We start from the raw sequence: 24,700 nt of genomic DNA on the forward strand, positions 1-24,700 counted from the left end.
TTAGCGCGCGCTCGGGGCCCTAAGTTCTTTTGAGTATAGATCAAGGAAGCATGACGGCCATCTACACGGTAGAGGCTTCAAAAAAAAACGGCAACCGGCATAAAATCAGGAAACCGTATGATAGGGGCTCGTTGGGGCGCGCGGGTTGATACTCCGGCTTTTACGCTAGTGTATTTTACTGAAGGCGCAGCTCAGAGTCAGAGAAACCGCTCAGTTGCACGTCAACGCTTTGTTTGCTACAGACATGCTCTTTGACATCACCAAAATTTGTTTTCTCGTCGTCTTTGTCGTTAGAGTGACATGTAAGTAGGAAGCAAAGTCAGCCTAGGTCTGTGTAAAAAGTCTTGTTTGCAGCTTCTCTTCCTGTCTCGCAACAGAATGAAGACTCTTCATTGCTTGTACTGTCTATCTTTCTAATTTAGGCATAACTACAGTAGATCTATATCCTATATTTCCTACAGAAAGTGAAGTCACAATTAGCAGGTTTGGAAAGAAGGGTAAGCTTACCGCTGTGGAAGAATTCCATGTACTAAACTATCAACATTAAGGTCAACACTCATTGTGATAGCGATGGCTTAGGAGGTAACAAACACCTTTTCTTCCAACAAATTTTATTGTGGCTGCTATATTCAAAGGTGTGTTTGTCAACTTTACCTCAGTTTCAGCCGAAAAAAGCTTTCATGTTTTGCCGTTTTCAATTGATGGAAACGACTACTTGTACCTACCTGGTAAACGCTCGATGGTTTACCAAATTCGAGAATCTCATTTGAGAGGGGAAAATCCGTTGTTGGCTCCCCACCAGCACATCCGTTTGCCTAGCGACTCGTCACAAGCTTTAGGTGCTGAGTTCATGAAAATTGGACGAAGACGCTTTCTTTCAACTACGCATAATCGCGGCTGTGAAATCCGCGAATGGCGTGGGTCAAGGTTTCTTCTTCACCAGAATATTGTATTTGCTTTTGCAGAGAAAGTGTCACCAAAATATGTTCAAATAAGCTCATACAGCTTCCTTATATTGCCATTCTACTACGACACAGCAGAAGAAGCGGCGGTGTACTATTGGAATAAAGACAAAGATAAATTTGATCTGTTTGATCGATTGCCAGTGACAGGGGGTCACAACGTGGCACATATTGTGGTAGGAAATCGTCATTGTCTTGGCTTCCCAAGACGTGCGTATGATTTGGAAGAAGGTTTGAATTCCAAGATATTTTGTTGGTCAGGAAGTCATTTTGTTCATCATCAGACGCTACTTGACAGGGACAAACGCGCCTTTTCTATGATCTCATACTCTGTTGGTAGTCTGACGTACTTAGTTGTTGCCTATCACTATGATAGATTGCTAGAGAGCCACACTAAGGCATACTCGGACATCTACGTTTGGAATTCCTGGCAGCAAAAGTTCACGCTCATTCATTCCTTTCCCACGCCAGTAGCAACACACTTAGACGCATTCAAAATTGGAAATCAGCAGTATTTGACTGTCGCTAATTTAGGAACCGATAATACTAATCCAGTAGCGTCAACTATCTACCGAGTTGAAGGCCCAGAGCTAACCGTTCACCAAGAAATACAAGCAATCCGGATTTATGAGATGAAATCTTTTTCACATCGTAATAAAACGTTCTTGGCTATTGCAACAGCAGATGAAAGTCACCCAACGTCAATTTATCGCTGGCAATCACCCTAAAACTAGTCGTCACTATTTCCCTATTGTTCTACTTGATTGTGTCTGTTTGTTTGTGTTTTTGCAGACGGAATAAATGTTCTTTATCTGTTGTTAATGCAGTATGACTTGTACCTTGCGTTTAGCGTGGCTAAAACAGGCTTAGAGATTTCTGCGCGCCACCGAGTAGGCCATTTTGCTCGATGGTCTCCAAGCACTCCGAAATAATGAGATAGACAGTTCTAGATCGTTTTTGCGATTAACCCAGCTAGGTACTGTTTCCTAGTCGTTTGCACTGTAGCATTCGATGGTCTATCAGCTCCTAAAGAGTCGTCGCGTGTCCAGCGGTCTCTTTTCGAGTGTTTTTGACCCCTACGTCGCAGTATACAATATCCGCGCCATAATCAAGAGCCAAGAGACGCGTTGGGAGGGTGCCGATGCGTACCATGGGCGCAAGAATCACTTTGTTGCAGTACTGAAGTCCAGACATGATTGAAGTCCCGGACAGTTGACCTCTTTTTCACAAAAGGAAGCGTGACGGGCCGGGCCGGCCATGTACACGGTAGAGGCTTCATCTGAGTTTTAAAAAAAAACGGGAAACCGTATGATAGGGGCTCGCTGCGGGCGCGCGGGTTGATACTCCGGCTTTTACGTTTCTGTATTTTACTAAAGACGCAGCTCAGAGTCAGAGAAGTTTGCTCAGTTGCACGTCGACGCTTCGTTTGCTACAGACATGCTCTTTGACATCACCAAAGCCTTTTGTTTTCTCGTCGTCTTTGTTAGAGTGACAAGTAGGCCAGCAAACAAAGTCGACTAGGTCTGTGTTAATTGAAAACTTATTGCAGCGTCTCTTTCTGTCTCACAGCGGAATGAAGATTCTTCATTGCTCCTTCAATTTGAGGTACAGCTAATTTTAGTAGATGTCTCTTTTTACTTTATGCTGCATGGGTCACACATAACTACGCTATTTTTCTTACAGAAAGTGAAGTCACATTTAGCAGCTTTGGAAAGAAAGGTAAGGTCCCTGCTAAGAAGAATGCCATTTACTAAATTATCAACACCAAGGTCAACATCCGTTGTGATAGCAATGGCGTAGGAGGTAACAAACGTCTAATCTTCTAGCAATTTTTCATTGTCTCTTGCTATATTCAAAGGTGTGTTTGTCAACTTTACCTCAGTTTCAGCCGGAAAAAGCTATCATGTTTTGCCGTTTTCAATTGATGGAGATGACTACTTGTACCTACCTGGTAAACGCTCAATGGTTTACCGAATTCGATAATCTCATTTGAGAGGGGAAAACCCCTTGCTGACTCCCCACCAGCACATCCGTTTTCCTAGTGACTCGTCTTTCTTGCAACTACGCACACTCGCGGCTGTCAAATTCACGAATGGCGTCGGTCAAGGTTTGTTCTTCACCAAAAGATTTCGTTTTCTGATAGTGGAAGAGTGTCACCTAAATACGTTCAAATAGGCTCCTACAGTTTTCTCATATTTCCCTTTTATTCCAAAACAGAAGAAGCAGCAGTGTATTATTGGAATAAAGATGAAGATAGATTTGTAGTGTTTAGTCGGTTGCCAGTGAAAGGAGGTCAAACCGTTGAACACATTGTTGTCGGAAATCGTCATTGTCTTGGCTTCCCACTTCGTTCTTGGGATCCTGAAACATTTGGTTTGAGTTCTAAGATATTTTGTTGGTCAGGAAGTCATTTTGTTCATCATCAGACGCTACCTGACGGGAACAAACGAGCCTTTTCTATGATCTCATATGCTGTTGGCAGTCTGACGTACTTAGTTGTTTCCTATCATTATGACAGATTGCTAGGAAGCTACCTTACGGCAAACTCGGACATTTATGTTTGGGATTCTTGGCAGCAAAAGTTCACGCTCATTCATTCCTTTCCCACGCCAGTAGCAACACAATTAGACGCATTCAAAATTGGAAATCAGCAGTATTTGACTGTCGCTAATTTAGGAACCGATAATACTAATCCAGTAGCGTCAACTATCTACCGAGTTGAAGGCCCAGAGCTAACCGTTCACCAAGAAATACAAGCAATCCGGATTTATGAGATGAAATCTTTTTCACATCGTGACAAAACGTTCTTGGCTATTTCAACAGAAGATGAAAGTCACCCAACGTCAATCTATCGCTGGCAATCACCCTGAAACTAGTCGTCACTATTTGTTCTACTTGTTTGTGTCTGTTTGTTTGTGTTTTCTGCAGACGGAATAAATGTTCTTTATCTGTTGTTAAGTGCAGTATGACTTGTACCTTGCGTTTGGCGTGGCTAAAACAGGCTTAGATATTTCTGCGCGCCAAATGTACAGGACACCGAGTAGGCCATTTTGCTCGCGACGATGGCCTCCAAACAATCCGAATACTACATCGGCGGAGTCAAGATTCTCTTTCCTTGCAAACCTATCCGTCTCAGCTTGCTATGATGGCAAAAGTAAGAGAGTTTCACGTCGTGAGGTCTTATCGAGCAAAGAAACGGTGCTGGCGTGGCAAGCAGCGGAGAAAGGTGAGTGTCTAGGCACGCACAGAGAACAAAAATTCTTAGAGAATAGGACCTCTGCTATTTCGACGTCGATACCTTTTATACGTAAAGAGTCTTTTCTGCAATTAATTAGTAATTAATTAATTAAGTGCTCCTTTAGGTATGGCGCTTGCGCTAGGCCTACTTAGCAGCTCCAAAAGGAAGAATCTAGCAACCGAAAGTCGTACTCGGCTGAAGCGTAAAGTAAGTTCAAAGATTTGCATGAAAGCCAATAAGATGGTTAAGGTAGCGAGCGGGAATTTTACTATTTCTACTACTTGACGAACGCGTCTTGGCTCAGAAGCTCCACAAAGCAACATCTCAGCAAATAAAACTAGTAGTACCCGCCAAACCAAAGCTTGAAAAATAACCTCACAGAATTCGTCAGACGTCATGCTACTCAAAAAAGTGTTAGGATTCTCGTAGGCTAGTTTACAGGCGACTCTAGGCGCTTTCAGTCACTGAATACAGCGAAGACGCAGAAGAAGATGGAAATAGACGACTAACTTCACTTGAACGTTCTATCGTGTCATCGCAACGTCGCCTTGTTAGCTGTCCCTTTTTACATTTTCTCCATAATTGTAACCAGAAGGTCCTCGCTGACTTAGGAATGAGGCAGCAAGCCACTAAGGCTATCACAGTTAGATCGCCAAGGATCCAATTGATTAGGCCAGCAATCCAACCAGGGTCTAGTACATACTCAGATAAACAACGATTGACTGCTGTTTGATTGCTAGCGGCGTCTAGGCACTTGAAATATTTTGTGTAAGACGTCTTGTCGTAAATGACACTTGTTGCCATATTCGAGGCGAAAGTTAGGGGAATTAGAAGAGACAGTAGAAAGAACCGCTTCCGAACCAAAGCGTGGGCTTCAATAGTTTCGTTGTGTTTTTTACCGGATATCCCTTGAAGACTTTGTGCACTCTAGCGGTGTAACTTAATTAAATAATCACTATTAGAAGACGCGCTCTCTTACCTGATGCAGTTTTACCATAACGAATATGGACATAAGTGTGCCACAAAAAATGGCAATCTCGGCTGGCAGAGCGAAGGTGTAGAAATCCCAAAAGGCCGACTTAGGGCTACAAAGGAACGAGTAGGGCGTTGATTTCGCGTACTTTAGACCACTTATGAAAGCGAAAGCGACTTGTCCTCCAGGAAGAATTAATGATAGGGCTAACTGAACGAAGAACAATTTCTTTTGACTCTTTGGAGTGAACCTTTCAGATTTCCAGACTGTCCAAGCTGTATTGGAGACAAAACTGACCCACCAGAGTATCAAAGAGAGATAACCAAATTGGCCAAATATTCCTTAATTAATTGTGAAATTCTAAGCGAATTTTTAAAAGCAATATATTTACCTTGGACGTGGCAAATTGTAGTCGGATCAACCCACGAATCAATCAAACTCTCGTATTTACAGTAACTTCGATTTTTGCCCAATATAATCGGAATTGCCACAGCAACGTCTAAAATAGAGTTTTATTACAGTAGTTATGTTGTCACTACTTACCGAATACAGCTAATGATGCGGTTATAAATAAACCGATTATGGGTTGATAGCTGAACCTAATTTAATTAAGTAGACATTTTACCCTGATTAGTATATATATTAATTTCTACGTACGATTCTTTCGCTTTTGCCCATGTAACAAACAAAACCACAACGCCAATAAATTGAATGGGTGCAGAGCCGTACATCGCAGCGTTGAGAATTTCAACTCCCAGTCGGTTTTTCCAGTTAGACTGATCACATGGGGGAGAGCAGTAGAAACCGTGCTCTCGAGCGTACTTGCTGTGTGTCGGTATTAGAGGCTTGGGACAAGTTGTTTTATTTGAGGTCCTTGACTCATTGGGACTGATCAGATTATTTGCACACCGGGGAATCGTTAGGCAGGATATGGGCATCAAACGACGAATTTCAGTTATCTCACTTTGGAATTTTAAAAATTCCAAGCAGATATTCTCGTCGTTTGACGATTCGCTGCAGTCTTTGAAAGCGTAATGGCAAAGGAGCGACAAAAGTTTAGCCCTATCCAGGGACCGAGGTTGATACGTCGTAGCTAAGCGTATGAGTCTATCCAAATCTTTCTCCGCCTTCAAAAAGTTCCCGCAGCCTGACACCGAGACATTTCTTTCGCTATTTTCATTTGCAAATTCGTCTGCACTCCAATGGGAAAACACCGAACTGCACACAGATCGGTTCAATGTGCGTGTGGAAACGACTTGAACCGATTCCGGTTGACAGGACGTTGAATTACCAGTAGTAGTTTCCTATCGAAAGCAATATATACACTGAGGTTGGGAACTATTTTATAAAAACACGGCCTGCTTCACTTTCAATCTATACACTGAAAGTGCGCCCATGGAGGGCCTTCATGCGAAATCCTGTAGTACTTACCGAAGAAGTTATCGGTGCGAAATAATAAACGTAGACGGGCGTAACGGTGAGTATAAGCAAAACGATGAGGCCAAATCCGAGGCCAAACAGTTTCAGGTGATCGATCCGCATTCGTTTGAAGTTGGACCGAGTCTTGTGATGATTAATAGTTGTGCTTAGACAGGGAGGAGGAAGCGAAGGCCAAATGACTGCTGCGTGCGCGTCCGCTTGTTTTAAACGTATCAGGATTTATTCACGTTCTTCCTCTACCGTTCTTTATCCCTAGCGGTTTTCCGATTTATTCAAATATGCTAGCACTAAACGATCGAAAGAAACTGAATCCTGCTAAAACTACATGTACTATATGATTAGTTTTAGCAAACATTGCAGAGAGCTCAGTTCCTAAGAGATCTAGGCTTGAACCGATTCCGGTTGACAGGACGTTGACTTATACAGTGGGGTCAGAAAGTTTTCGGCACCTTTAAGATTAACATAGTTTATGCCTTGACGATGCAATCTGTACACTAATATCCACAAAACACTGTTTAGTGCCGAAAAACACGTTTAGAAACCCTTGGTGCCCGGTACGCCTTTGTTTCAACTAGCAAAAAGGGTAGGCGTTTTGACACTCACTGCAGTCAGGTGTTAAAAGCGATTTTCCTAGCTACTAGTATAAACAAAGGTGTCCCTATTATATCAGATACGTGGTTAGGGGAGTTTTGCTGATACGAAATATACGTATATTTGCATGTACTTTCCGGGTAAAGAAACTCATCAGATCGCACATGCATGAACTGAGTAAATTTGGATGGTGCCGAAAACTTTCTGACCCCACTGTATATTCCTATCGAAAGCAATATACACCGGTACATGTTGGGAACTATTTAAACACGGCCTGCTGCACTTTCAATCTGTACACTGAAAGTGCGAGAGCCTTCATATGTTACCGACGAAGTTATTGCTACACGCTGTACGAATAAGTAGACGTAGACGGGCGTAGTGGTGAGTAATTTATACAAAACGATCAGGCCAAATCCGAGGCCAATCAGTTTCAGGTGATCGGTCTTTCTCGTCTCCGTCTAAGCTAGCTGTTTGTGATGCTGTATAACAAAGATAGGTTCAAATAAGGAAATTGGGCAAGCCAAAGGAAATCCAACCAGGCCTATAGAGTCTGGTATAGACGTGTACTATGCAGAACGGTTTGCATGCTTCGGACGTCTCGCGTCAGTTGACTCAGTCAAGAATATTTTCTTTGCATATAATGTCCAGTCATTAATGTAACAGACCATTTGAAAAACAAGACGGTCTTTTTCTTGGTCGCACGTCCGAAAGACGCACGAGGAGAACGAAATCGACTGTTTTGAGAACTTCTGTGCGTCGGATAGACAGTTCTAGATCGTTTTTGCGGTTAATCCGGCTGGGTACCGTTTTCTAGTCGTTTGCATTGGTCTATCGGCTCCTAAATTTAGAGTCGTCGATCGCGCGTTCGGCGGTCTCTTCCCAGCTACTTCTCCGTCTACAATATCCGTGCCGTAATCAAGAGCCAAGAGACGCGTTGGAAGAGTGCCCATGCGCACCATGGGCGCAAAAACCACTACGTTTTCTACTGAAGAAAAGATAGAAGTCCCGGACAGTTGACCTCTTTTTCCCCGTTTTCACAAAAGGAAGCGTGACGGGCCGGCCATATACACGGTAGAGGCTTCACCGGAGATTTAAAAAAACGGCAACCGGCATGAAATCAGGAAACCGTATGATAGGGGCTCGTTGCGGGCGCGCGGGTTGATACTCCGGCTTTTACGTTTCTGTATTTTACTAAAGACGCAGCTCAGAGTCAGAGAAGTTGCTCAGTTGCACGTCGATGCTTCGTTTGCTACAGACATGCTCTTTGACATCACCAAAGCCTTTTGTTTTCTCGTCGTCTTTGTTAGAGTGACATGTAAGTAGGCCAGCAAACAAAGTCGACTAGGTCTGTGTTAATTGAAAACTTATTGCAGCGTCTCTTTCTGTCTCACAGCGGAATGAAGATTCTTCATTGCTCCTTCAATTTGAGGTACAGCTAATTTTAGTAGATGTCTCTTTTTACTTTATGCTGCATGGGTCACACATAACTACGCTATTTTTCTTACAGAAAGTGAAGTCACAATTAGCAGCTTTGGAAAAAAAGGTAAGGTTCCTGCTAAGAAGAATGCCATTTACTAAATTATCAACACCAAGGTCAACATCCATTGTGATAGCAATGGCGTAGGAGGTAACAAACGCCTAATCTTCTAGCAATTTTTCATTGTCTCTTGCTATATTCAAAGGTGTGTTTGTCAACTTTACCTCAGTTTCAGCCGGAAGCTTTCATGTTTTGCCGTTTTCAATTGATGGAGATGACTACTTGTACCTACCTGGTAAACGCTCAATGGTTTACCGAATTCGAGAATCTCATTTGAGAGGGGAAAACCCCTTGCTGACTCCCCACCAGCACATCCGTTTGCCTAGTGACTCGTCAGGAGCATTCAGAAATGCTGACTTTGTGCAAGTTGGACAAAGACGCTTTCTTGCAACTACGCACACTCGCGGCTGTCAAATTCACGAATGGCGTGGGTCAAGGTTTGTTCTTCACCAAAAGATTTCGTTTTCTGATAGTGGAAGAGTGTCACCTAAATACGTTCAAATAGGCTCATACAGCTTTCTCGTATTTCCCTTTTATTCCAAAACAGAAGAAGCAGCCGTGTATTATTGGAATAAAGATGAAGATAGATTTGTAGTGTTTAGTCGGTTGCCAGTGAAAGGAGGTCAAAACGTTGAACACATTGTTGTCGGAAATCGTCATTGTCTTGGCTTCCCACTTCGTTCTTGGGATCCTGAAACATTTGGTTTGAGTTCTAAGATATTTTGTTGGTCAGGAAGTCATTTTGTTCATCATCAGACGCTACCTGACGGGAACAAACGAGCCTTTTCTATGATCTCATATGCTGTTGGTAGTCTGACGTACTTAGTTGTTGCCTATCACTATGACAGATTGCTAAAGAGCCACACTAAGGCCTACTCGGACATCTACGTTTGGGATTCCTCGCAGCAAAAGTTCACGCTTATTCGTTCATTTCCCACGCCAGTGGCAACAGAATTAGATGCATTCAAAATTGGAAATCAGCAGTATTTGACTGTCGCTAATTTAGGAACCGATAATACTAATCCAGTAGCGTCGACTATCTACCGAGTTGAAGGCCCAGAGCTAACCGTTCACCAAGAAATACAAGCAATCCGGATTTATGAGATGAAATCTTTTTCACATCGTGATAAAACGTTCTTGGCTATTTCAACAGAAGATGAAAGTCACCCAACGTCAATCTATCGCTGGCAATCACCCTGAAACTACTAGTCGTCACTATTTGTTCTATACTTGTTTGTGTCTGTTTTTTGTTGGCGTTTTCTGCAGACGGAATAAATGTTCTTTTTCTGTTGTTAAATGCAGTATGACTTGTACCTTGCGTTTGGCGTGGCTAAACCAGGCTTAGATATTTCTGCGCGCCAAATGTACGGGACACCGAGTAGGCCATTTTGCTTGCGACGATGGCCTCCAAACACTCCGAATACTACATCGGCGGAGTCAAGATTCTCTTTCCTTGCAAACCCTATCCGTCTCAGATTGCTATGATGGCAAAAGTAAGAGAGTTTCACGTCGTAGAGTCGTATCGAGCACAGAAACGATGTCGCAGATTATACAAAGCATCGAGAAGAGACAGAACTCGCTACTTGAGAGCCCAACAGGCAGCGGAAAGAGCCTCGCTTTGCTTTGTTCGGTGCTGGCGTGGCAAGCAGCGGAGAAAGGTGAGTGACTCTAGGCACGCACAGAAGTGATGAAAAAATAATAAAGCGTAGGACGCGTACACCGCTGCTATTTTAATGTTGATGCCATTATACTAAAGAATATGTTCTGAAATTAATAAATAGTAACTAGAGAATGATGGCCCGGTGTTCACCGTGTTGCCATCATGCAGAGCCTCCCACCGCTTACCGTACGCGAGTGCATAACATAGTGTGACGTTATGCATAGTTTTTATGCTGTCACATATTCACGTTGTCATTACAGCCGTTAGCTACTACTAGTACAGCTCAGTCCTACCTACATACTGTAAATACAGTACTTGCATGATTGCTGTGTTTTCCTAATTAGGCGCTTTTCTGACGTACAGTACAGTGCGTGCCAGAATAAATGGCCACAAAACGCGCGCTAAGATCACTGTAGATCACTCGCTGCAAGACATACAGTGTCACTGTGTGTCAACGAAAATCACTCTAATGCCTATTTTAAATAGGGATGTCAGTTTGATTTTTGTGGGACGTACTCCCAAAGATTTAAATTTTAAATTTTTGCAAGTTTAGCGCGCGCTAATAAAAAAGTTTCTGAAATGGCAAATTTTGTAAAGGAAAGAACATTTTCAAATTCGCCGATAATAAATTTCTAAACAATGCACGTGAGAAGCCATTTATAGAGTGAGTTTCTTTCTAACTTGATCCCTAACGGAAAAAATGCATTTCTATTTACGTCACGTGACATCCGTTTCTTTCCACCGAATTACTGTATTGAAAATCAAAGATAATGAAGTTTTAGAAAATGGTATAAAGTGACAGATGAGTTTATGAAAGCCGTCATATGTTGTTTGAAACTGGAAAAAAACGAACTTTTCTGTGTTCTTAGCAAAACGTATAGAAACGTTGTCTGCGGTGAAATCAAAACCGTTTTCTTACAAAATAGACGTAAATAGAAATGCTAGACTTCATTGGAAATCCTTGAAGTGACGATCAAACGTCAAAACTACGCCAAATGTAAACTACGCTCTGAATTCCTCGCGCGCTACTAAAAGTCCCGTTTGGCCATTTATGCTGGCACGCACTGTACTGTATTTGATAATGTGCTCTGTATTTGAGGAGGACCTATGCATGTGTACGGGTCATATTTCCTGTTACCCGTACACGCGTACATACCCACCCATATAGTGTACATGTGACTGGATACTTTTGATTGTGACGTCAGAGCGTGACAATCAAAACTGTCGTTTCGGTTTCTCAGCGCATTTATAACACGGAAAATAGCACAGATCAATTGGAAATAAGGGTTTCTACGCATTTTTTCCGATTATGAAAGAAAAAACGCTTTATTCGCGCCGTAAATCGCCTTTTTCGGGTCACCGTTTTGGGCCCCATGTCGCGCATGCGCTGTACGAAAAAAGGGTTTTTTAAGTTACGTCACAATACCGAGCGTGACGAACAGACATACATACATACATACAGACAGACATACAGACACTTCCGGCCCTAAGATCACGTTTGAGAGAGCCTCCCTTCGCCGTTATACGGGCTCCACCCGTACAACTCTGGTGGTCGGCTCCATTAATTAATTAAAATTGCTAAATTGGTTTTGTCTTTATTCTTCGTTGCTATTTCTTATTTTATACTCACTGTCTGTGTTTTCTTTTATCCTGTAGAGAAAGCGATGAAAGCAGCTACTGTTGAATTGAGTGCGCCTGAAGGAAATTGCACTTGTCAGAAAATGGCTCCTCCGCATTCTGCCGTTTCTCTATCTCATCCGCCTTCTGCTGCACCTGCCATGTCTCCCATGTTGTTAGTTCCAGTTCAGTTTAATCCGGCTGTTGCTTCTAGTACACCTTCACCTGCCTTGAGCCAAAGCCCGGACTCAATTGGAGCAATAGTGGCGGATACGACGAAATGCAAGATTACGGAGAAGGTGCAAACATTTTTCGTTCTTTACAGTACCTCTAGCATTTTTCCTTAGCCAATTGTTCACCAGAAAATTCAATACGAAGAAGACGCCAGCGATTTTACTCAAAGATCACGCGCCATTTTTGTCCCAGTGCAAGGCATTATCCCTCCTAAAGGGGGAATTCAGTTTAGCAGTCAGCAGCAACAGAACGGTGCCTCTCCTGCTGTTCTTCCCGCCGCTCAGCCGTTGTCCATACCACAGGCTCTGCATCCTTCTCCTTCTTCTCCTCCTCTACAATCTAAATGTGACTACTGCGTATCACTAATGGAGTATCAAGATCAACTTATACGGAATAGTAGGCAGAAGAAGAAAATCAGGTACGACATTCGCCTTACGTTGTGTCACTCTGGCTAGCCGCGGTAGGGAGACACAAATAAGACGCACCTTGCCGATATTTTCTAATCGAACAATGAATGCATTCTAGGTATCCTAAAATTTACTTTGGAACCCGTACTCACAAGCAGATAGCGCAAATAGTTCGCGAACTTCGAAAAACGGCCTATAACGACGTCAAGTGAGTAATGTCCTTAGCTGGAGAGATGCACAAATACTATGAATACTATTTGGAGTGGATTAGGATGTGCATACTTGGCAGTCGCGAGCATACGTGCATTCATCCGGCAGTTTCGCGCAGCAGACAGAAAAACGACGATTGCAGAAGACTAACTCAGGTTTTATACATGAAATGAGCAGTTGAGAGACGTATTGATGGGGGGTACCTTAGAGTAACTCGTGCAACTACATGAAGAATCTTCGAATAAGAACTTTTCAAGACATGGAAGACAACGGTTTCGATTCGATATGGGATATAGAGGAATTGGTCTCGTTCGGAAAGGAAAAAAAGGTAAGAAGAAGCGTGTGACTATTCAAGAATAGTTACAAGTTGTCTTTAGATGTGTCCTTACTTTATCTCGAGAAATCTTTTGGATCAAGCTGACATCATCTTCTGTCCTTACAATTACTTGATTGATCCGAAAATTCGATTTCAGGTGCAGAGTCATTTTATTATTCATACATACGTACATGTGCATTATTATATATTTTTTAGATGAAACTGCATTTGGAAGAGCAAATTGTCATTCTCGACGAGGCTCACAACATCGAGGACACATCTCGCGACGCTGCAAGCGGCGTTTTCACTGACGAGCAACTGCGGGACGTCCTTCAGGACTTAAACCAAATGAGTCAGTAGAATCCGGCAAAAGAAATCCAATCGTATAGCTGTTCTGTCATAGCTACGGCGGAAATTTTGAAAGAGAGTCATGAACACATGAAACTCATGGTGAGAGTTCCGTCTGTACGTGTACTTTGTTTTTACAAGGCAAAAGTCTACAGAATAGAGGAATAAATTATTAGATGTTTAATTATTATTTTCAAACTGCAGTGTGATCCGTTTCTTCAATGGATTCAATCGAATCAAGGCAGACTAGTCCAGCACAGCTTCGTTAACTACTACAAGACGATCGATGGGAATGAGATGCTGGCCTATCTAAAAAGCAAAGGGATCGTTCCTTCAAGTCTCTCCGTATTTGGGGTAGGAATTGATTGGCGGTGAACGCGTTGCCAGAGTCTTTACTCTTTTATAGAGCCACTTTGAAAAAGTAGCATCTCATTCTTTGGAGCCTCAAAGGTATGACGTCTGTCGTACTACGGACTAATCTCTCTGATGGTTTTGTTATAGACAGGCCACATTGACAATGAAGACTGCTACTATAACGATCCTGGAGTCTCTTTTTCTCCTCCTTGGCTTCCTAATGGATCACGACGCTCGATACGCTCAAGACTATCGGTCAGACGACGCCAACTGCTCTAACTTCGCAGTACTAGTGTGAGTCTTAGCATTGCAGCGGGAAGAACGCTGTTGCATGGCGACGACGAGAATTCCGGGGTATTACCATTTGCTTCGTCTATGCTAATATTTAATTAATTAATTACAGCGAAGATCGTTTGGAAGTCGACGAAGTAAGCAAAGACATTGGCTAGTTTCTTTTCTGTTCATGCCGTACAGGCGGCGGCGGCGGCGATCGATACACTGTACATTCGGTCAATTTTTGGTGTTTAAACCCGGCTGTGGTATGCGTGCATTGTGCAGATTAGCCCAATCGATTCTCTTCATTTTTCTCTCTTGTAGGTATTCTCCTATATGAGCTCCCTCTGTCGTTGCATCGTCTTGTCGTCGGGCACTCTATCTCCTATGGATACGTTCGCTTCAGAGCTCGGCACACCGTTTCCTATCAGCCTCGAAGCCAATCACGTCATAAAGAAGTCCCAGGTGTGGGTCGGAACGGTGGCGTTAGGGCCAAATCAAGTGGCTCTAGACGGTCGTTTTCAAACCTCCGAGGTAATTTTATCTATGTTCGTGCAGTGGGAAAAGGAATTTATTTGTTTTTCTTAGACTTATCGCTATCAGGATGAAGTAGGGCAAATTGTTCTCTCCGTTTGCAAGGTATGTTGTGTTTCATACTCGTCACGACTACTCTGGCATTAGTGGACTCTTTCAAAGGCAGTTCCTCACGGCGTGCTCTGTTTTGTTCCCTCTTACTCGCATATAGAAAAATTCGTCTCTCGTTGGGGGGTATGAAAGTTATTTACTTGTTTGGGGCTGAGTAGTAAAAAGCGTGTACAGGACACTGGGGTACTTTCAGAAATGGGGCGTGCAAAAAACATGTTCAAGGAGCCAAGAGGAGGTCCCAAAGCTGGTCAGCGAACAGCGTTTTTGCAGCCTTAGAATTACGTTGATTATTTGCTTGAAGATTTTGATGACATTTTGCACACCTTCTACGATACGATAAGGGAAAGCGGTAAAAGCGAATTTTTTTCTTTATAAACCCCAGGCAACCTTTACTCTACTGGGATAGAAAAAGGAGCGCTGCTTTTTGCAGTGTGTCGAGGAAAAGTCAGCGAGGGCCTCGATTTCGCTGACAACAATGCTCGAGCTGTGATAACGGTAGATAAGAAAGCTGCAATAAGATTATACTGTACCTGCATTCTTTTTCTCTAAGGTTGGTATACCCTATCCCAACTGGAAAGACGTTCAGGTACATCGTTCCTTAGGAAGATTAATAGGGATTTTTACATATCTTTGGTAGGTTCAAGAGAAACGATCATACAACGATAAGCACAGCGCAAAACGAGGTCTACTGAGCGGAAGCCAGTGGTACGAAATCCAGGCGTTCCGCGCTCTTAATCAGGCATTGGGCCGATGCTTGAGACACAAGTCAGAAGCAGACCGAGGATACGTAACTCAGCGACCGATTCTTCTTCTATTAGGCAAGACTGGGGTGCTTTGGTTATGATTGACGAACGCTTTCGCAAGAATCCGAGATATGTTAATAGTAAGAAAAATTTCCGAGATTCAATATTGATTAATAAATTCGTGGATAGGTTTATCCAAGTGGATACGTCAGTACGTGCATCATTTCGAACTCTTCAACGACGCCCTGACGTCGCTCGTCGAATTCTCCAAGGATCGCGTTGCCAATGCTCTTCCATCGGACACCAGCTTCAACAGCTCGACGCTGGTCAAGTCCGAATCGACGTTGCCAATTGATAAGTCGTCGCCAGTGTGCGAAACGAAGACGGATGCGATTGCGCGTCTCAAATCAGAAGATCTCGCCTCGCCGTCCACGCTTTTTTCCCAGCTAACGATGAACGAGAGGACGATGGCGGAATCGACGGAGCCCCTCTTTCAGTCGTCGCCTCAGTTAGACGATCATTCGTACGTGAGGGTAATTTCGGCGAGGAAACGCGAACAGCTGTCGTCATCTCAAGTTGACGAAGAGGAAGAGGAAGAGGACTGTGCTCGAAAAAGAGCGGCTATTGCACGTCCTGTCGAAGAAGAGAAGAAGGAATCGATTGCGCACGAGAAGTCGGCTTTGGTGTGCCGAAAATGCGGGGCATGCATCGCCAAGGGTCGGTTTGTTGTGTTCGAAGATAAATATATTTTTTTAACCAGGCTTCGTTCTTCTATAGATGACTGCGCTGAATTGGATAAGGATGCGAGTTCGTTCTGGAGTGTCTTCCAGAACTATTCCGACGGCTTGTGGGTTTCGAATGGGGATTGTTTCAGCGAGCATTGTGTTAGGTATCCCGCTAATCAATCGGGCTTTCCTTTTCCTAGTAAGTGTACTCGACTACAGTATTGTACTATCTCTAACTTTGCCCAATCAGCCTTTGTGACCGGTGAGTGCAATGGCGTGACGTTTGTCCTGCTTTGCTGCCGCAATTGTGTAAACAACGGGTCAGGGTCAGCTGCTTGTGCACCTGTTGGTGTGAAAGTAGTGGCAAGTGAGCAAGGAAATTTCGGTGGAAAGGTGAGGTATTGAATTTTAGTGCGTATTTAGAATGAATGGGACGTTCTGCCGTTACAGGTCTTGTTCTTTGCAAATGTAGTGCAGAAACTATATATCAAGTAATTTACTGGTAATTGGCCGGCCTTAGCTAAATAACAAGCGTTACTAATAATCTAGTAGATAAAGATGATATAACGTTTTACAAATGATAATATGATTGACTGTTCTTTTCTGGAAGCAGTTGCAAGTTGCAACTGTTTACGCATATATTTACGGGCGTTTTGCACTCCAGATTGTGTTGATATCTATTTTTCAAAAAAAAACGTCGGTTTAGTCGTTTGACGGCCTGTTCTTGCGCTGAATTATAGTGTACATAGTCATGACACTGGTCTTTAACGACCTAAACTTCGAAATCAGTGGCTTCCCGGCGTGGAGACGAGAAAAGACCAAGACTTCCTCGACGAACGACATGCTCGGACGCGTTTCCACATCTCTTACCAACGTCGACGTCGGCGACCGAGAGCGAGAGCGCATGCGACAAGAATTCGTCCGGATAACGTGCATAGGCGAAGACGTCGGACCCAAGACGAAAGATGACGTCATGCATTTATTTGTCGACTCTTCGCCGACGGCGCGAGAACAGGTCGAAGCGCAGAACATCTATCGGGCGCTACTCGAAACGGAAACAATACGACGCGAAATGGATCGGACGGGATTTCTAACGTATCAGCAAGTCCTTCGTCTTCACGAAATTCTCATGGAAGGCGTTCACCATGGCAACGGAACGCTGCGAGTCAATCCGGCTTATACGACCAGAGATACCGGTATTTTTTATTATCCCTCACCTGATTGTCTTGAACAGCGTCTCTATACGATTATCGATCAGCACAATGATCACATGGTCGAATGGGATCGATGGGGTCGACCGTTTGATCTTTTGGTCAAATGTGCGGCCTGGCTACTGTTTAATTTTGTTGATTTACATCCGTTTCCGGATGGGAATGGCCGTACGTGTCGCCTCTTGGCGAATTATGTACTTGGCCTTAGCGTGCCATTTCCTGTTGCGATTTGTAACGAGCAGGCATCACGTGATGCATACCTCGCCGCTATAATTCAATGCTCCTTATGTCCTGAGAACGGTCTCGGTGACCTTGCTGCTATGCTTGTTGAAGGGCTTTGGGTTGGCTGGAGAACCCTATTCAATGAGTTTTCTGTATTAATTAAGTACAGCTAATTAAAGTGTTTACTTAGGACAGTATTGATTTCTGCTTCAAATTTCATTATGCGTCTGCGTTTCATTTACAGAGTCTGCATGATTGCGGTTGTAACAATGACTAGAAAACGCGTGTGAAGGTACGGTAATCAAAAAATGCGTGCAATGGGTGATAACTTTTCTTCAGCAGCGCATGCACCTCACGTTACTAGAAAGTTTGTCTGGTGCACCGCGGCGTTCTTCAGTTGGACAACTCTCTTGCCATACGTGCCGATAGTGCAAGAGCAGCTCCGCCCGTTGCTCCTATGCCCGGGAAAAGAGATCCCAGGAGAGCGCCTTGCACAGCAGTCTCTAAAAGCTCGATTCTCTCGTTCATCTCTCTAAAAAATTCGAGAGAACTATTCATTGATAAGCGCGATATGACGGCACACTCGCCGACTATAAAGCGTTCGGCAGATTTAGCTGTCTCGCTGTTCTTTTCTTTTTCAATAATTCTAAGTAACATCTTGCAGCAGTAGTTTAGGGCCATTTCTCGATTGAGGTCAAAGCGAGCGCCAAGGTGGGTTTCCAGGTCTTCTAGCTCTGTCTTAGCTGAATTTCCTAATTCTATGCTGGCAGCCATGATCACTTTCTTCCACAAATCGTCATCGACGGATCTTTTATCTGCGCAACCGTTCACAAAAAGCTTTACTGCCTTACATGTGCATTCAACTTCTTCAGGCGCCGGGTCGTCGAAGCAGCAGCAGCAGATTCGGAAAAAGCAGCAGCAAAAGATGTAGTAGGCACAGTTGTGTTCGCATTCGCACATAACGGTAAGTTGGCAGCCGACGTGACGCGGGGACTCTGGCACATTGCCAGTCGTGGACCTTTACGTAGGAATGGCAGAGTCCCCAGCTGACGTAATACGTAGTAGCTGGTTGCTGCCGCAGCAAGTACATAGACCGTTAGTCTGACGGTTAATTTAGAAACCAATTTTTAGAAACCAATTTTTAGAGTTATTTTTTGCGGCGATCCACCGTTTCTAAAGAATCCTCTTTGCCTAAAAATTCCCCTTGTGGGTAGTTTATTGAAACTAAAATTGTTGGTTCGGGTTCAGGTTCGGGCTTGAATTTGTTGGATTTCCCCGGTGCTTGTCGTACTACATACCTATTGTACTAGTATGTTTGCCCCGCCTTCCGTGATGCCTCAGGCTGCATCTACTAAAATCTTTTAGTGTATGACTATCAGTGGACACTCTCATGATAGATCGGACCACGGATTCTAGAATCCGTGATCGGACCCTGATAGATCTATTGCTAGTTTACACGTCACTCCGTAACTGCGCATGCTTCAAAACGGTAACAGCGTTGACAGATGGTTGAGAGTTCGACATCATTCCAACCGTTCAAGGCATTATGATCGTCAACAGCGTCAGTGTAACGATCAAACGAGATTCGAAGAGCGCGAAGATAGAGCACAACGATTCAGGGCTCCCTTTAGGAATCCCCATCCGAACGACTCTCGACAACGCTGACGGCCGTTCAGTCGTCCACTACGCGGGGACTCATACAAAAAGACACGTCGCTCCAGACATCGATGCTCATGTAAAGCGAAAAACGACCGATAGATGCACGTACACGTATCTCAATTGCTCGCCTTAGAACGATCTTACCTTCGCACGCATGCGGTAATAAAAGCACGAAATCATGATCGCGCCCGGTAAGAAGCGCTAAGATCAGAGAAATCTGATAGTGATTCTTAATGCATCCTAAGCAGGAGCGGGAAAGAGAGACTGGTATTGTACAGGTGTCCTTCAGCCTCTCTAGCCTGTAGGTTCTCGAAAGGAATTCTACTGTGCATTTGCAACGAGTATGATCATACGCAATAAATGTTTCGGCAATTTTATCACGTCTATCCATCCATTTAGTCACACACATGCAGCAAAGGATAGAAAACGAAAATACGTCCGGACTCTGCTCTACATAAGGGAAGGGAAAAGAAAAAAGAGTCACGCAGCATGCACACTCAAACGGGTAAAAAAGTACAGACGTATCTAGGAACGGCTCTGAGAGAGGCAACATCTGTAGCAGCAGTGAACCAACGAGAAGGAACCGACGACAAAACCGCCTACAATAAAGAACACCATGGCAAGTATCCAATAGAAGGCAACAAGTAGTGTCATAAAATCGCCAACGAAGACCGTGATGCTAAAGGCGACGACAATGGGAATATTCGTGCTGGCGTTGACAACGAGGAAAGTTATCAACATGATGCAATAGACGATGGCCAAAACAGAAGCTTTCCAATCTCTAAGAGCAGTGCGGATTTTTTCGAAACCAGATACTTCAAGGTCGACACTGTTAACGTGCGTAAGTAACTGCTTGATCCTGGAGGGGTCGACGCCCAGCTTCTTGCCAATTTCCTCGAATCTCTTGTCTCTTTTTCCATCATCGTCTTTGTCGTCGTCTTTTTTATCAGATTCGTAATCTATGCCATTGGTCACTATTACCTTGAAAAATTCAATGAAGTGGGTGCTGACTGAACATGTGTTGATGATCAGGAACAGCACCAAGCTGAGAATAGGTAGGAAAAAGCCGAAGACGTTCATAGTTATAGCCGCAGAGGAAACGGAAATCTCGCTATTCGTCTGTCTAAATCTGTTTTCTTCCGCTACTTTCAATCCAAAAGCGACAACAATCAGTAATTGAAGTATTAGGGCAATAAAAGTATGCAGCGTCAGACGCCACATAATATGAAATTTTCGCAGTCCTTTGAGAGGGCTTTTTCCTAAAGCATCTCTCGTTGCCTTGCCCACTGCCATAGAAATCTTTATGAATGTGAAAGTCCGTTTGTATACGTATAGGAACAAAGTCACGGCACATCCGATTGAGAAAGCGACTATTGCGCCAATTGGACGTTCTCCTTCGCTTGGTGTGACAGCATCATACAACTCGCAAACAAGAAGAGGATAAGACAGAAGGAAGAAAAATATGTTCTTTATGACTTCTAGTACTACTGCCTCTGACGGCGTTTTTCTATCTTCATCATTATGTTTTCCTCTTTCTTCATCATTCTTATTGCTTTTCCACGTTCGTACTAATTCTCGTAAAGCTATTACGAGCGACACTAAAAACTCCACAACTCCCAATACCAAAGCAGCTATCTTGAGACTTTTCTTGTCGTTGAAGCCTTGCATGGAAATGTCGACAATCAGATAGGTAAGAGTAGCAAATAGAAAGATCAATTCCAGAACTAACGATATGAGCGGGGCGCGTGCTTGTTCTTTTTCAAAAGATTCTGCAACCATAATGTTGGCAAATTTCAGACCAAGCAGAGCTGCTTCGTTGACTGCTCCCTTGCCCATATTTTTCACTTGTACTTTCTTGCATTTCAACTCTTGGTCTTCGACAGTGGCGTCGTTGTTTCCCATTGCCACTATTCTAAACGGCAAACAAACGATTTCGCAGGGATCACAGGGGCCGATTCCCAAGGAGCAATCTGGGCAAGAGGAACCTCCGTTGCTCTCGTCTTCTACGAAAAATAGTCAGTGTAGTACAGAACAGCAACGAGTAAACGATGTACCTTCATTTTTAGAAGGCTTTTTCTTTTTCTCGGGTTTTTTGTCTTCGAGCAAGTTTTCGAGCGCACACGGGTCACAATCGTCTAGCAACTTTTTCATTTCCTCATCTGTAAGTCAGTGATTGCTGTTACTTAGTACATTAGTACAGGGTGCACTAAGACCGCCTACCTTTTTCTTCTTCTTCGTTTTCTGCGTTGTCTTCGCCGTCAAATAGCGGATTATGAAATGCTTTGTGCTTAGGTCGGTTTGGGGTGGCACTGTCTTCTTCATCAGTAGTATTGTTATCACCCGGCATTTCGGGATGCTCGGTATTCGTCAACGCCGAAATCTTTGCTTCTTGACCGTCACTATTTGGGCTCTTTTTTGTGCTTTTTTCTGTCTCTAACTCAAGTTCTAGAAATTCCGAATAAGTTGTGTTATCTTGGAACTTTGATTCTGTAACGCCATTCCCAACGATGGCTTGGGTTTTCTGATCAGTCACTACTTTATCCTGGTTTTCTTTACTATCACATACATCGATTTCTACTGCAGCAAAACTGTCTTTCACCTGTACTTCGGCGTGACTGCTAAATTTACTTTCATTTTCATGTTGTACAACAGAAATCCCTGTTGTTTCTTGAGCAACAGATTGCTTTTTTTCTGTTATCTTTCCTCTTGCTGCTTCAGTTGCTGCCACGTCCGGATCTTGAATATTATTCTGTTGTCTGGCCTCTGCGTTTCCAAGATGACCTGTCTGACTCAGAGTTTCTTGAGCATCAGCCAAGGCTGAATGAGGATCAGTAGTCGCGGTTTCTTGACGATCCGATTGCCTTTTTTCTGTTGCTGCTTCTCTTGGCAATGATTTTGCTTGAGTTGCTGCCACTTCCGAATCTTGAATAGTATTCTGTTGTCTGGCCTCTGCGTTTCCGAGATGACTTGTCTCACTCAGAGTTTCTCGAATATCAACCGAGACTGATTGAAGATGCGTAGCTGTGCTTTCTTCTAGATCAGATTGCGTTTTTTCTATTACTTCTCCTTTTGGCACTGATGAATTTGCTTGAGTTGCTGCGACTCCCAATTCTTGGATAGCATTCTGTCGTTTGGCCTCTGCGTTTCCGAAATGACTTGTCTCACGCAGAGTTTCTCGAGCATCAGTCGAATCTGCTTGAAGATGCGTAGTTGCGCTTTCTTCTACTAGTAGATGAGATGGCTTTTTTTCCGTCACCTCTCCTCTTGGCAATGATTCAGTATGAGTTGCTGCTATGTCCGGATCTTGAATAGTATTCTGTTGTCTGGCCTCTGCGCTTTCGAAATGACTTGTCTCACGCAGAGTTTCTCGAGTATCAACCGAGACTGATTGAAGATGCGTAGCTGTGTTTTCTTCAAGATCAGATGGCTTGTTTTCCGTTACATCTCCTCTTGGCAATGATTCAGTATGAGCTGCTGCTATGTCCGGATCTTGAGTAGTAATCTGTTGTCGGGCCTCTGCGTTTCCGAGATGACTTGTCTCACTCAGAGTTTCTTGGGTATCAACCGAAACTGATTGAAGATGCGTAGCTGTGCTTTCTTCAAGATCAGATTGGGTTCTTTCTATTACCTCTCCTTTTGGCATTGATGATTTTGCTTGAGTTGCTGCGACTCCCAAATCTTGGAAAGCATTCTGCCGTTTGACCTCTGCGTTTCCGAGATGACTTGTCTCACGCAGAGTTTCTCGAGCATCAGCCGAATCTGCTTGAAGATGCGTAGTTGCGCTTTCTTCTAGATGAGATGGCTTTTTTTCCGTCACCTCTCCTCTTGGCAATGATTCAGTGTGAGTTGCTGCTATGTCCGGATCTTGAATAGTATTCTGTTGTCTGGCCTCTGCGCTTTCGAAATGACTTGTCTCACGCAGAGTTTCTCGAGTATCAGCCGAGACCGATTGAAGATGCGCAGTTACGCTTTTTTGAAGATCACATGGATTTTTTTCCGTTACATCTCCTTGGGGCAATAATTTTGCTTGAGTTACTGCCACGCCCGGATTTTGAATAGTATTCTGATGCCTGGCCTCTGCGTTTTCTAAATGACCTGTCTCATGCAGTGGTTCTCGAGTAACAGCCGAGGCTGATTGGAGATGCGACGTTGCGCTTTCATGAAGATCAGGTGGCTTTTTTTCTGTTTCTTCTCCTCGTGGCAATGACTTTCCTTGAGTTGCTGCCATGATTGGATCTTGCATAGTATTCTGTTGTCTAGCCTCTGCGTTTCCGAAATGATTTGTCTCTCGCAGAGTTTCTCGAGTATCAGCCTTGGTCAATTGAAGATGCATAGTTGTGCTTTCTTGAAGATCAGATTGCTTTTTTTCCGTTACGTCTCCTCTTGCTGCCCCTCTTGGTTGAGTTGCTGCCACTTCCGGAACTTGAATAGTATTCTGCTGCCTGACCTCTGCGTTTCCGAGATGACTTGTCTGACGCGGAGTAACAACTTCGGTAATGCTATGGCCAGTGTCTACTGGCCGCTGCCTCGACCTCGATTCTCCGAAGTCTTTTTTACCGTCTTTTTCATGCGTAGGATCATTGGCGCCGTTATTAGACGCAGCTCTGGGTTTAGCTGATTGGATGGAGTTTGACGAATGCTTATCGACGTAGCTGGCAGACTGCGAAAGAGTCACTTTCGTAGGATCCTGAATATGAATACGTTTTTTGCTATCTAAATTAATTTCAGTGTGGAAAACGTCTAGAAAAACTTGTCCAGTTTCTCACCGGCCATGCCCCCGGCTCCTTATTCACGTGATCGGGCGCAAGTAACGAAATGCGTTTGCTTGTTGTGTAAACAACTCAAGGCGAAGATACGCAGGAAAACGTTGATAATAACGGATGAGTCTGGTCTTTAGTGCCTGTTTATGAAACAGAGCACTGCCAGCTTATTACGTAAAACAGGTTTTGAACGTAACAGTGCAACTCTTGCTATTCGTAACGTCAATCAAAAGTCGTAATCGATCTTTGATACCGTCTTTAGCGTCTATACAGCTGGAAACTGAAAAGAGGCGTGCTCTGGTACACCAGGCCTTTATCACGTGCTTTACATAATAACGTTTTTCATTTGGGCCAATCACCTCTGAGTAGTGCCAGTATCTGCGTCCTCCTGGTAATTACATTTATGCCGCCACGTGAGCGCGCGGCGGACGAGCGCGGCACGGCATTAACTATAGGTGTTGTTAACTGCCTAGCTGAGAACAGTATTTGCTAGACCAAGGACTTTTACCGGCATTGAAAAGATACATGTATATATGACTTACATCTAATTATCTATGTTGCCTTCACTTTCTATC

At 43.7% G+C, this 24,700-nt stretch overlaps 6 protein-coding genes and 1 long non-coding RNA gene across 12 annotated transcripts; 5 read left to right on the forward strand and 2 right to left on the reverse strand.

The window, feature by feature from the left end:
* The first annotated feature begins 9 nt into the window (after positions 1-9).
* Positions 10-1,788, forward strand: LOC136184369 (thrombospondin-type laminin G domain and EAR repeat-containing protein-like). Its single transcript, XM_065971261.1, has 6 exons — positions 10-115; positions 170-302; positions 355-398; positions 462-497; positions 549-582; positions 636-1,788. Exons 2-6 carry the CDS (start codon positions 245-247, stop codon positions 1,688-1,690), a joined length of 1,227 nt encoding a protein of 408 aa, XP_065827333.1. The 5' UTR covers positions 10-115; positions 170-244; the 3' UTR covers positions 1,691-1,788.
* A 525-nt stretch (positions 1,789-2,313) lies between these two features.
* On the forward strand, positions 2,314-3,888 carry LOC136184394 (uncharacterized). The gene is made up of 5 exons (XM_065971285.1): positions 2,314-2,457; positions 2,512-2,567; positions 2,646-2,681; positions 2,732-2,765; positions 2,821-3,888. Exons 1-5 carry the CDS (start codon positions 2,400-2,402, stop codon positions 2,943-2,945), a joined length of 309 nt encoding a protein of 102 aa, XP_065827357.1. The 5' UTR covers positions 2,314-2,399; the 3' UTR covers positions 2,946-3,888.
* Positions 3,889-4,093: 205 nt separating this feature from the next.
* Positions 4,094-16,882, forward strand: LOC136184284 (Fanconi anemia group J protein-like). 2 transcript variants are annotated; one of them, XM_065971153.1, is made up of 29 exons: positions 4,094-4,116; positions 10,288-10,399; positions 12,058-12,317; positions 12,366-12,670; positions 12,778-12,867; positions 12,931-13,024; positions 13,078-13,197; positions 13,247-13,342; positions 13,402-13,537; positions 13,589-13,635; positions 13,738-13,887; positions 13,940-13,983; positions 14,035-14,142; positions 14,193-14,241; positions 14,291-14,315; positions 14,362-14,426; positions 14,485-14,694; positions 14,749-14,799; positions 14,857-14,928; positions 14,980-15,052; positions 15,107-15,154; positions 15,212-15,300; positions 15,356-15,391; positions 15,443-15,570; positions 15,624-15,688; positions 15,738-16,265; positions 16,326-16,472; positions 16,524-16,666; positions 16,724-16,882. In XM_065971153.1, the coding sequence occupies exons 1-29, from the start codon at positions 4,105-4,107 to the stop codon at positions 16,766-16,768; spliced, it is 3,348 nt and encodes a 1,115-aa protein (XP_065827225.1). In that variant the 5' UTR covers positions 4,094-4,104; the 3' UTR covers positions 16,769-16,882. The 2 variants fall into 2 exon arrangements, with proteins under 2 accessions (XP_065827225.1, XP_065827224.1); XM_065971152.1 differs by lacking the exon at positions 4,094-4,116 and adding an exon at positions 10,110-10,234.
* On the reverse strand, positions 4,532-8,170 carry LOC136184200 (uncharacterized). Of its 2 annotated transcripts, XM_065971052.1 has the most exons (7): positions 8,009-8,170; positions 6,605-7,953; positions 5,831-6,477; positions 5,717-5,772; positions 5,565-5,672; positions 5,180-5,514; positions 4,532-5,127 (listed from the first exon to the last, which is right to left on the reverse strand). In XM_065971052.1, exons 2-7 carry the CDS (start codon positions 6,713-6,715, stop codon positions 4,648-4,650), a joined length of 1,737 nt encoding a protein of 578 aa, XP_065827124.1. In that variant the 5' UTR covers positions 6,716-7,953; positions 8,009-8,170; the 3' UTR covers positions 4,532-4,647. The 2 variants fall into 2 exon arrangements, with proteins under 2 accessions (XP_065827124.1, XP_065827123.1); XM_065971051.1 differs by having other exon boundaries at positions 6,605-8,170.
* On the forward strand, positions 8,217-10,046 carry LOC136184281 (thrombospondin-type laminin G domain and EAR repeat-containing protein-like). Its single transcript, XM_065971150.1, has 6 exons — positions 8,217-8,331; positions 8,402-8,519; positions 8,578-8,633; positions 8,712-8,747; positions 8,798-8,831; positions 8,887-10,046. The coding sequence occupies exons 2-6, from the start codon at positions 8,462-8,464 to the stop codon at positions 9,939-9,941; spliced, it is 1,239 nt and encodes a 412-aa protein (XP_065827222.1). The 5' UTR covers positions 8,217-8,331; positions 8,402-8,461; the 3' UTR covers positions 9,942-10,046.
* Positions 16,883-19,178: 2,296 nt separating the features above from the next.
* Positions 19,179-21,516, forward strand: LOC136184285 (uncharacterized). Of its 4 annotated transcripts, none has more exons than XR_010669332.1 (5): positions 19,179-19,273; positions 19,338-19,441; positions 19,499-19,556; positions 19,614-19,706; positions 19,765-21,516. It is a non-coding gene; the product is annotated as an uncharacterized lncRNA (long non-coding RNA). The 4 variants fall into 4 exon arrangements; XR_010669330.1 differs by having other exon boundaries at positions 19,197-19,441; positions 19,765-19,870; positions 19,925-21,516; XR_010669331.1 differs by having other exon boundaries at positions 19,197-19,441; positions 19,765-19,870; positions 19,928-21,516.
* Positions 19,792-24,405, reverse strand: LOC136184282 (uro-adherence factor A-like). Its single transcript, XM_065971151.1, has 4 exons — positions 24,132-24,405; positions 21,586-24,078; positions 21,420-21,524; positions 19,792-21,368 (listed from the first exon to the last, which is right to left on the reverse strand). The coding sequence occupies exons 1-4, from the start codon at positions 24,136-24,138 to the stop codon at positions 19,891-19,893; spliced, it is 4,083 nt and encodes a 1,360-aa protein (XP_065827223.1). The 5' UTR covers positions 24,139-24,405; the 3' UTR covers positions 19,792-19,890.
* Between the last annotated feature and the right edge of the window lie 295 nt (positions 24,406-24,700).

Source organism: Oscarella lobularis, chromosome 3 (assembly GCF_947507565.1).
Source record: "Oscarella lobularis chromosome 3, ooOscLobu1.1, whole genome shotgun sequence".
NCBI classification, from domain to species: Eukaryota; Metazoa; Porifera; class Homoscleromorpha; order Homosclerophorida; family Oscarellidae; genus Oscarella; species Oscarella lobularis.

What these genes read in the sequence shown, in the direction of transcription:
- LOC136184200 (XM_065971052.1), bottom strand. Translation starts at nt 6,715, where the DNA reads ATGCGGATCGATCACCTGAAACTGTTTGGCCTCGGATTTGGCCTCATC. An exon ending in TGGGCAAAAGCGAAAGAATC is followed by an intron (nt 5,773 to 5,830) that starts GTACGTAGAAAT and finishes TAATTAAATTAG; the next exon opens with GTTCAGCTATCAACCCATAA. An exon ending in TTATGGTAAAACTGCATCAG is followed by an intron (nt 5,128 to 5,179) that starts GTAAGAGAGCGC and finishes TTACACCGCTAG; the next exon opens with AGTGCACAAAGTCTTCAAGG.
- LOC136184281 (XM_065971150.1), top strand. Translation starts at nt 8,462, where the DNA reads ATGCTCTTTGACATCACCAAAGCCTTTTGTTTTCTCGTCGTCTTTGTT. An exon ending in CGTCTTTGTTAGAGTGACAT is followed by an intron (nt 8,520 to 8,577) that starts GTAAGTAGGCCA and finishes AACTTATTGCAG; the next exon opens with CGTCTCTTTCTGTCTCACAG. An exon ending in CATTGCTCCTTCAATTTGAG is followed by an intron (nt 8,634 to 8,711) that starts GTACAGCTAATT and finishes TTTTTCTTACAG; the next exon opens with AAAGTGAAGTCACAATTAGC.
- LOC136184282 (XM_065971151.1), bottom strand. An exon ending in AAACGAAGAAGAAGAAAAAG is followed by an intron (nt 21,525 to 21,585) that starts GTAGGCGGTCTT and finishes ACTGACTTACAG; the next exon opens with ATGAGGAAATGAAAAAGTTG. An exon ending in AAAGCCTTCTAAAAATGAAG is followed by an intron (nt 21,369 to 21,419) that starts GTACATCGTTTA and finishes TATTTTTCGTAG; the next exon opens with AAGACGAGAGCAACGGAGGT.
- LOC136184284 (XM_065971152.1), top strand. Translation starts at nt 10,142, where the DNA reads ATGGCCTCCAAACACTCCGAATACTACATCGGCGGAGTCAAGATTCTC. An exon ending in CATTCTTTGGAGCCTCAAAG is followed by an intron (nt 13,984 to 14,034) that starts GTATGACGTCTG and finishes GTTTTGTTATAG; the next exon opens with ACAGGCCACATTGACAATGA. An exon ending in GTCGTTTTCAAACCTCCGAG is followed by an intron (nt 14,695 to 14,748) that starts GTAATTTTATCT and finishes TGTTTTTCTTAG; the next exon opens with ACTTATCGCTATCAGGATGA.
- LOC136184394 (XM_065971285.1), top strand. Translation starts at nt 2,400, where the DNA reads ATGCTCTTTGACATCACCAAAGCCTTTTGTTTTCTCGTCGTCTTTGTT. An exon ending in CGTCTTTGTTAGAGTGACAA is followed by an intron (nt 2,458 to 2,511) that starts GTAGGCCAGCAA and finishes AACTTATTGCAG; the next exon opens with CGTCTCTTTCTGTCTCACAG. An exon ending in TAGCAGCTTTGGAAAGAAAG is followed by an intron (nt 2,682 to 2,731) that starts GTAAGGTCCCTG and finishes ATCAACACCAAG; the next exon opens with GTCAACATCCGTTGTGATAG.
- LOC136184369 (XM_065971261.1), top strand. Translation starts at nt 245, where the DNA reads ATGCTCTTTGACATCACCAAAATTTGTTTTCTCGTCGTCTTTGTCGTT. An exon ending in CTTTGTCGTTAGAGTGACAT is followed by an intron (nt 303 to 354) that starts GTAAGTAGGAAG and finishes TCTTGTTTGCAG; the next exon opens with CTTCTCTTCCTGTCTCGCAA. An exon ending in ATGAAGACTCTTCATTGCTT is followed by an intron (nt 399 to 461) that starts GTACTGTCTATC and finishes TATTTCCTACAG; the next exon opens with AAAGTGAAGTCACAATTAGC.